Source organism: Branchiostoma floridae, chromosome 4, assembly GCF_000003815.2.
Source record: "Branchiostoma floridae strain S238N-H82 chromosome 4, Bfl_VNyyK, whole genome shotgun sequence".
Taxonomy (NCBI): Eukaryota; Metazoa; Chordata; class Leptocardii; order Amphioxiformes; family Branchiostomatidae; genus Branchiostoma; species Branchiostoma floridae.
In genome coordinates this window covers 14449001-14458788 of record NC_049982.1, presented here as the reverse complement: position 1 = coordinate 14458788, position 9788 = coordinate 14449001, and the positions used below count along the sequence as shown (strand labels likewise).

Genomic DNA, 9788 nt, shown 5'->3' with positions numbered 1-9788 from the left:
TCTCTGATGGATCCTCCAAACATCTGCCCAAAGTCGTCTAATTTTAGGACGACACCAAGCGCGATGTGGGGATTTCAGGGTGTACCGAGAATTGATCACCCGTGGCGGGCGCGCTGGTGGTCCGATAGCACATACGCAAACAGTTCGGTCTCGTGCAGGATCTGGGCGGGAGCTTTCCAGACCTCCGGCGCTTCCGCTTACAAGCTGAGACCACTTAGTCGGCTCCTCTGGAGTGTTTCAAGCGGGAATTTCTTGAGGACTGGGAACAGCGTCAGATAAAATATGCCCGTTGCTACGGATCTGGTTGTCTTTGCCGTTTTCTTTGTACTGGCGCTGTCTGTGGTGCTGAAAGGTATGTCGTTCTGTTTACACGCTAAAGTCGCCGCTTGCAGGCGCAAACACTGTTACTACGCTCTTAGTCAAGTTAGACAAGTAACTAAGATATCAAGACCAGCTATCACGCATGGTTTCAGTACAGTTACTGTAAAAGCTCAGCCAGTAAACTATGTTATCTTTCCTCTGCCGCTACGTTCTTGTGGATAGGGGAAGACTAGAGTCTTTGTGCTACATACTCGTTGAATGTTCAGTTTAATGGTAGCCACCGAGTAAACTATGTCCAGACGGTATGATTCAATTTCATGTTACCGTTATAGGGAGATTGCAGGCTTTCACTCCTATTGCAGGCTTATCGAACATATGGGCCTCGTCCCTGCAGCCCGGAAGGCAAACCGCGTGGTTAAAATGACTAGTGGCTTAATTAATCCAACCAAAGACCCTGATCAAACGTTCCCGTTTACCCTCCCGTCTGGCAATTCTTTTTGCATATGGCTAATAAATAGAATGATATCAAACGATCGATATGAAGAGAATAGATACTTGTGAGTCGGGTGCGACGTTCCGCTCTATACTATGCTCTTGGCAATGCTAATTCAATCTACTGATTTATGTACCATTGGCGGTTGATATTTTGTGCTAAAAGTATTGATTACTTTGGGGTTATGTTGGAAGAGGTTGAACTGAGGGTAGTGGTGTTACACTAGCAACACTGCCCACTAGCGGCGGTTCAAGAAGCATTTGTCTTGATTCCCGACATGTTTCCGCTTATCTGGGTACCCGCGTGGCTGGAAAAGCAGAAAACGATAAATGTTTGATGGAGGAGATACCATCTGACCTACAAATGAAGGTGAACAGGCGGCGTCAGGGTTATTTCTATTATTGGAAAATCAAGCTGAGTCTACTCGATGTAACACTTTTTGAGTTTAAAAAGCATTGCTTATGTAAATATAACTGTTTAGTTTGCACAACTTTCTTAATTTTAAGATCAACAGCCGATGGGTGTATGCGCAAACGATAGATAACATGACTCAGACTTACTTAAATACTAGTACTCTGACCATATTGTACGATTTGCTATGACTTACGTATACCTACCTATACCTAATACAACGTAGACATGTATTCAGTTGCTCATATATAACACTATAAACATTTTATTGATACAATGTTGTCATGTAAAACAGTTCTTGGCTTATTCATGCTCTTCTAATTATGATTATTCACATGATATATCTTTGCTTCATTATGTACTACAGTACTATCAGTGTATATAAGTGTTATATTTATTGTTGCTGATTTTTATATGAATTGATATCATGATATATATGATAGAACAAAAGACGAATTTTACCGCTTTGGTTGAAAGAAAGCTATAAGTAGGTTAGTAAAAGCTAGCTATATCATGTAATAAACAATGTAAAACTTACGCAGAAAACAACAATGTACGTTGCAAGCCGATGGTTTAGATCCTAAGGTAGCGATAGATCACAATCAGTCACGACCGTTTACGCTAACATCAGTAGATTATTCCATTAAGATGTTCCCTACTTTACATCAAAGCGCTTTATCTGATGTTCGTAATCCAGGTTAATCCCACAAGGCCCTGCAGTAAGTTCGCCCGCGCTCCATCTGTCTTGTGTGGGAAAAGGTATTACCCTTATTAGGACCTACCTCTCGGCCACATGCAAGGCTGATGAAGACATACGCGACCCAGTCAAGGAGTAAATGACGATCTGCGCCCTTGAAAATTAGGGGCGGGCACAACGGCGATTGCTGAGGCTTTGTTTTATGACAGGGCAATTCCTTTCAAGCTACTTCAAACAAGGGAGTTGCCCCCGAACTAATACAGGGGACACCAATTCCTTGTGCCTCATGACCATGACGTTGAAGTTCCTTCCTCACGTGACCTTAATTTGCCACAGCGTTATACATGTAGAGAGAAGTGAACGAGGGAGAAGATACTGGGTATTATACACACGGCCAAGATGGTATGCAATCCTAGCCGTGTATTTTGTCAGCGCAATAAAGAAAGTTCCACGTCTCACGAGGTCAACAGGGAGTCCATGGCTACATCATACAAATTGTATTAGTATGAATGACTGTGGTTGCATTTTCTGCCATGATATTTTGCTATTTTATTCGGCAAGCTTGAAGCTGCTTATTTCTGGGATTCTGACGTAATCATATACATTGAAACACTTTTTGCCGGGCAGTTTATAAAATGTCATCAGTTTCATAACTGTGCTGTGCAAAAACTTTACAAGCGAGAAGGGACCCTTCATAATCGTTTCAGAAATGACAAGTCTGGCCGCTCAAACCTCATCTGTCCATGGTTCTGAAAATAACATCCCACAAAATGTTCTCACAGGAATTTTCCGATGCATCCTGATGACGTATAGACGTTCGTCGTACACTTTGTTAACCCGGAATTACTTATAATGGTGGTCCCATTCGTTCAGTGCAAAATAAATCCCCCGGAACGCTTATTTTGGGAAAACAATTTTACTAGAAACGAGTGCTGGGCCCACATGGATTGATCCATCTGAATTAAATCAATTCCTGGGTCTTTCGCTTGAGAAATGGCGCTTTGCGTGGGGGACGCATTACCGAAATGAGTTTCGCTGCGGCGTAGCTTGATGTTTTCAGAATGTAATAAGGAGGTTAATGGTAAAAATGGTATCTGTATCGTTGGCTTGGTGAGGAATAGCCAGGCTGTGTGAAGTATGTTCACTCCGTTTCACATATGATGGGTCGTCTGTTCCGCTTGCTAGGCAGCTGCGGCTTTAGCCACACTCCACTGACTGGGAGATGGTGGATGAAAAGTTCGTTTTGACATTGGCAGATTCACAGAGGCTGCGAATTCACAGAAGTACGGAACTTTCCAGGAATTGCCGAGGATGATTAGCACACGCCCACAACTCTTTTGAGGAAATCTGCAGACTCTAGAAAGTATTGGCTACAGACATTCAGTGATGGGAATAGAACTGTTTCAAGTTGTGCAGCAGCAGATCCAATTAGAGCACCGTAATTCGACACTGAGCCTGCAGACCCAGATTTTGGGACCCATGGTGCATGGGACGTAGTCGTCTCACACCTTCCCCGATTGGACCACGCTGGCGAAGAACAAGAAGGTAACTTTCTGTGAGAAATTAGGCCAGCGGAATGCTGATCACGAAGTATCGATTCTATGAGCACATCTAAATTGGTAAAATAAATCCCATGGCCATATGGGAAACACTCGCTGGGCTTTGCCATGTAGTTTGACCATTAAAACTTTTGACCGCAATGTTTATAGATCATATATCACGCACAAAAGCTCCGTCCCGTCTGCGTATCTAGAACATCCCCACGGGAAGAGCCGACCAGTTCCCGGTACCCTGAGTGTGACAAAATGTACCAATTTTGTATCGGACTGTGCAGATCATAGGAAAAGCCCTCCGCATTTAAGTATACGCGTAAATTGTATTGTTATAGTTCTCATTTCATTCCCAAGAGATTGCAAAAAATACCCTATATATAGTCCTACGGACTCAATAACTTTAGGTCTCTATGACGTGCAATTTTCATAATCAGAGCATAGAAGACTTTTGGGGGCCATGATGTGCAATTTCCATGATCAGAGCATAGAAGACTTTTGGTCGCTATGATGACGTGCATGGTTCATGATTAGAGCATGGAAGGCCGAAGGAGATGTCCACATCCCAGTATCGACATAATCCCCGTTGGCTCGGCGATCGGGTCCCATGTGCTGCCGCAGTAATTGGAATCAGGCAGAGACCTTCCCATCCCATTGGGAGCTAAAGTGAATGAAATGGACCGGAAAAGTTAATTTCACGGATATGGTGACGGGACGGTGTGTGTGTCTCTCTGCCCTCTGCCGACCCCGAGGCAGGGGTTAATTATGCTGCCAACTCATAGAAACATCAAAAACTTTATATACATATAGATCAATCTATATGCTCCCACATGATGATATGCTCCCACAGCTGGGTATTCACCATTATTGATGAAGTTACGTTGACACCGGCGGACTTCAAACGTGACCTTGAATTCTGTTAAGTACTCGCCACACAGATCCATGTAATATGGCATACTTGATACAACGATGGGTCTCATCCAGTGGCAAGAAGTGGTTAATCATAGGCATAAGTTAATTACAAGAGCTAGAAACCGTTTCTACGTTCATGTCAACTAACATTAGTCCAATTACAGCCAATTTATAACAAGACCGAGAATTTTTTTTCGATAAAAAAATATCAAAGCAGTTGAAATGTCGTGTTATTGACACTGTCATCAACATTAAGTAATGTAAAACGTACTTTGACAACGATGCCAAAGGGACGAGATGATTACATTTTCCCCTTATTTTGCATTAACCATCAGTTTTCAAATTCGGTAATGGTAGAAATTATCTGTCTGGTTTAAGACCTTTTGACGCATGTACACATAGGGTCATTTCGGAAAGGAGATCTACACTTTTAGAGGATTTTACGTAAAGCTTAACCCCTGCCACTACTAGTCTTACACCTGGGCCTGTGCAGTTGCTGTTGAGTATTGCACAGTTAGGGAACACATCCAACAGCCGCCTAGATATTTCAAGTACTGTTCAATAAAGCCGTGCAGGAGACTGTTAGCCCCTGGAGAGTCTGTCTTTACCGTCCCGTCATTAACCTTGCCTGACCTGTGCACATCACGCACCATATGGCACTGCTTCCAAAGGTCCGGTAGTTCCAAAAACACTCGAGGGACGGGGATTTCAGCGCCCATCATTTTATCACTTTCCAGAAATGGTGGGCATGTGTGACATACCTCCTTTCAAGAGGAGAGAGAATGTTTCCTTTTCCCTATTGCCCTCTTTACAGAAAAAGAAACAAGCCAATATTGTTTAAAAAAATGAAGGGATTGAACATGAGGGTGATTTTATTAATAGTGAAGGGAGATGAAAAATGAATCGGCACTGCTTTTTGAAAAGATGATAGGAAAGGTTAGACATTAAAGTTATAATGAGATTGGATCTTTTTCATTTCGCAGCAAGACACGCCCTTTAATCTTTCAAATTGAATGGCCTTCAGGCTATTTTGTAGGCACACAACGCAAGACGAGATGATTCCACGCCACGGTACACTTTATCATTACACGCGGAGCCGGCGATTTCTGCCGGAATGAAACTAGCATAGTGTGAGATGTGTCTCTCTGTGGAGCGTTAAATATCATCGGCTCTATCAGCGCACTTGCCTGCTTTGTGGCCATTCTTATATACATAATCTAAGAAAATACGTTCTGTGAAAACGTTAAACCCCACTTTAGAGAAGCCGTTTGCCCGTTAATCCGATTGGCGAAGAAAAAGGATCTGGCGACAAAGCAAGACGATCTGGCATCAGCAAGCGCAGAAAGAGAATTCGGTGTTGAAAAAATGTTTCAGGTATTAAGAAGTGATATTCATGCATGGACTAGTGAATCATATGCGGATGGTCTAGTATATGGTACAATGCCTCATGTGAGAATGGAAATGGTACATAATTTTCTTTCGTCATCACAATAACAGTATATTTTTTTCCTAAGCTTTATTTTCAATCCTAAAGGGATCATCACATTAAACCCATTTTTACCTTGGCGTGATCACATCATGATCATTGACTAATCTTTCCGACGTTAAGAAAAATCAATCTCTCCAACGCTCAATTCACCTTGAAGCTACTGTGTGCACTCACTCACTCACTCACTCTCACTCCGGCGAGCTCGCTCGGAATCTCCACATAACTAGTTTCCTCCACCCCTCTTTGTCATCCATCGCTGCGGGAAGTTGCTGCAGGTCCAATCCGCTGTCTTGTGCACATCAATACAAATGTACATGATGGTCACCATGTGAAAAACAATGCTATCAAGCTTTAAAATCCAAATGGTAAGAATTTCTTTCATCAATACGGTATACATGGTTTGTCTACTTGTTCTGAATACCAAACTCTGATCGTCCTAAAGACCAGTTTACCGTCACTTACTGCCCATCACCCAACATGTGCCCCACTTCCAATCTACTCCCTGTGGCGGGCCAGACGCCTCCAAGGACAGAACGAGCAGACGCATGTATAACTGTCAATGTTTTACGTCTTCTCGGTCGTTCTTATTTCTGGACGTGGCGATCCGTGTCCCAGCGGTGCCTCTGTGGAGTTCTGTGAACCAGTGGTCCTTGCGAAGACGGATTGTTCCTTAAGTCGGAATATAGATGGGAAAATCACCAAAACAAGAAACCGTGATCCTAAGGCATGCGATTAAAGACACGGATTAGGTACGCTTTCATGAAGAGCCTGACAAACCATCAGGTTGCTGTAGGAAGGAGTGGATAGCTGATGAGGTCATTCTGAGCTTCCTTTTGATGGCAATAATGCGCCAATGACGAATGTTTCCGTTACTTCTCATAAAAGAGTTAATTATCTCATGGCAGTTTATCACATGCATGAACGATGGGCTGCTGTACTGAAGACTTCTGCATTTATCTCAGTGAACTGTGTTTCGACGGTAGGCAGGTTTGGAAAGATATGCTTATTGAAACCAGTGGTATAAATCAGCGTATGCTGTGATCTAGAGCGATGCTTTTCACTTAACAATGCCTGCCTTACATCTTTGTACGGAGGACCAGGTCAGAAATAAGAAGTCTTCAGTTGATAGGCTGTGTTAATAGACACCGGAAATAAGAGACTATTCGCTCGTAGACAGCGATGGATCACTAAGATAATACTCACAGAAGTCAAGAAAAATGTTTCAACGGAAGGAGTTATGCAGAGGATCATATAACCATCCCGTGACGATATCCTATCCACTGTAACAGAACACTTCAGTACGCTGGTGTTCCTACTCTACTTTGCAAGCGCTATCAGGGAAAGTTACGATTGACGCTGTCTCCTTCCCTTAACACTCCAGTCAACAACGTGCCTTCTTCAATCATAAGCAATTCACGCATGTCGAGATGGCAGCTAACCGTAAGGTTGCACATGTTTGTACCGTGCCCTTGTGTACGCGTTCAGAAGTTCCAACGATGGTACAGTTTACGATTAAGCACGATTTATGGCAGATTCCCTGAGAGACAACAATATTATACAACTAGGAACAAGTATCAAAAGGACCTCTCTCCTGGTGTCTGCAGCACACAGTTGCAGGACATGTGTAGTCTGAACATACGCCGGTAATGCCAACCGACAGGGCATGAAATAAGGGATCAGCATGTCAGGTCCCATACAGTCGTGTTGGGTTGATGGAAGGAACCGTAATGTCCAGGCACAGCCAATTGAAGTGTATAGTAAATAACATGACCATGGACATGTAACATCCAATAAGGTAGGTATGCTGCAGTTTATGTCAAGGCTAGGTCAAGGTCATATGAAACATCATCATAATATGACGTCTATTGTCCTGAGTGTATTCAACAATCATAGTACTGCTAAACACCATCTCCTTTATTCCCGTTGGACCTTGGCTGGCGTTAATTAATGGTGGCGTCTCCAGTCGTTAAAGTAATAACATCGATTAAATGACGGATGTAGGTTAAATGAATGACCTGAATAGAGAATCGCCAGGGAAAACAATCCAATACTTCTTCTACAAAGCTTGTGGCTAAGAAAATGCCCCAACAATTAACAACTAACAAAGAGCACGGCAGTGTCTTATTAAGCTAATATGTGATAATTAAGCGTCACCCACTAGTACTATTGAGGTCTTAATGGAGAAATCGGCTTTTCCAATTAATCTTGTCTCTAGACGAAATAAGATAAAGTTTCCCGTAACAGTACCGGTACAGTTCTTGTTGGAACAGGGAATGCACTGTTGTCTAAGTAAGAGTCAATCCATGCATGTGTTAGGAGTTTCATTGCTGATTCCACAGGCAGAATTGCAAATCTTTGCTGCAATGACAACTTTCTGGGTATCCGCCTGTACAGTATATATCATCGACGAAGTGCTTGTTTTCAAACAACGATGTTACCTGACCTTGTTTACTCGAGCTATTTTTCTCCCGTTACCATGGTAACTTGATCCCCTATCTCCCACCCCCTCTGACCCTATCCGCTAACATTTACGAGCCGTAATAAAGTCGGACCGAGTTGGAAATTCATGTTATGACTGCAGCAGATGTGGCGGCGTCCCCAGCTTCATTAATTATTTGTACGTGTCCGCTGTAAGCCCCAGGGTATTTCGACGTACACATTCCTTCACACACTGGTACTGCACGGTCATGGAAGAAAACTAAGCGGTGGTTCTTGAAATTAAACAATGGGTGCTTAGACGGGATTCTAGCATCCTGACCCTTTAATACTGTTCTAAATAAATGCTAAGAAAAATGCTGGATACAAAATAGACATAGTCCATTACCTTCACGTTCATGTATGCACACAGGGTTACAATAATTCTACAAGCATCATATTTGCATGATAAAATTCCACACAAACTGAGACACAATCAAATCATCTTAACCACCCGTTGATACCAAACATTTTTTTTTTTACTTTATAGCACACCGTGACATTTGCACCTGACGGGTAAACGTATAGCTCAAGACCATGATACTTCGTTTTCGTTTGCTCCGAGCGATTTAAACATATATTTCCCTTATCTTAACTGAATAATTTATCAGGTAGAATTTCATGGGAGAAGACTTTATAACTAAGATAATGATTACCGATAGGGACCGCCATTGAGTAATATACATTTATCCCTTAGTAGCTCCTCACAGTAAACGATGCTTGCGGCATCATCAAACCCTATAGCGGCTATATCAATGAATCATTCTTTCAATAATAATGTTAGATTGACAATGATACTGGGCCAATTTACACTTCCAGTCTGTACTTCTTCTGCCTGTAACACGATTGGAGAAATGTAGGCATCGTTCTTACTTCCCACTAATCACTGTTTTATTAGATTTTCCCTGGTAAATTAACTATCGGCTGAGGACAATTATATCCTTATCTTTATGGCCAACCTGATATTTTGGTGTTATTGTGATGGCGTTTGTAACGGGTGCATTCACAGTTGTAATTTCCGATTATACATGAATTATGAGTACCCTAATAATGCCGGCAGTAACCTACTTTCTAATGAGCTTGGGGATTTGCATGCAAATTTCAGTTAATCATGGGCAAATCATAATGAATGGTGCATAGCCGGGACGAATTCGAACCTACAGTTAAGATGGCGCGAAGGGATAGTAAAAAGTGCAGCACAGAATACTGCGATAAAACATCGCATCTTGCCCGTAGTATCTTGGCCAAATCATTTACTAAATCGGTCCCACCATTGGGAAGCACGATGACAGTTCTCCGTAAATTCTAATCATTGTGGTTGCTTCGATGAACCGGTCCATCCACAGGTAAGTACTGTGGTAAGCCATGGTCAAACCGATTAAGCCTTGAGGATGGGTCTCTATAGTTATAGGGTAGCCAGATGCTCTTCCCAGTCGATCT

General features: G+C 42.5%; 1 protein-coding gene across 3 annotated transcripts in view; it reads left to right on the top strand.

Moving 5' to 3' along the window:
- The first annotated feature begins 118 nt into the window (after window positions 1-118).
- LOC118414547 (hemicentin-1-like) overlaps window positions 119-9788 on the top strand; it is a 28597-nt gene continuing 18927 nt past the window's right edge. For 2 of the 3 annotated variants that reach the window (XM_035818655.1, XM_035818653.1), the window contains exon 1: window positions 120-352. In XM_035818655.1, the coding sequence (XP_035674548.1) occupies window positions 283-352 (70 nt within the window). In that variant the 5' untranslated portion in view covers window positions 120-282. Of the gene's footprint in view, window positions 353-9788 lie in introns of all 3 variants that reach the window. The other variant, XM_035818654.1, reaches the window with a different exon arrangement.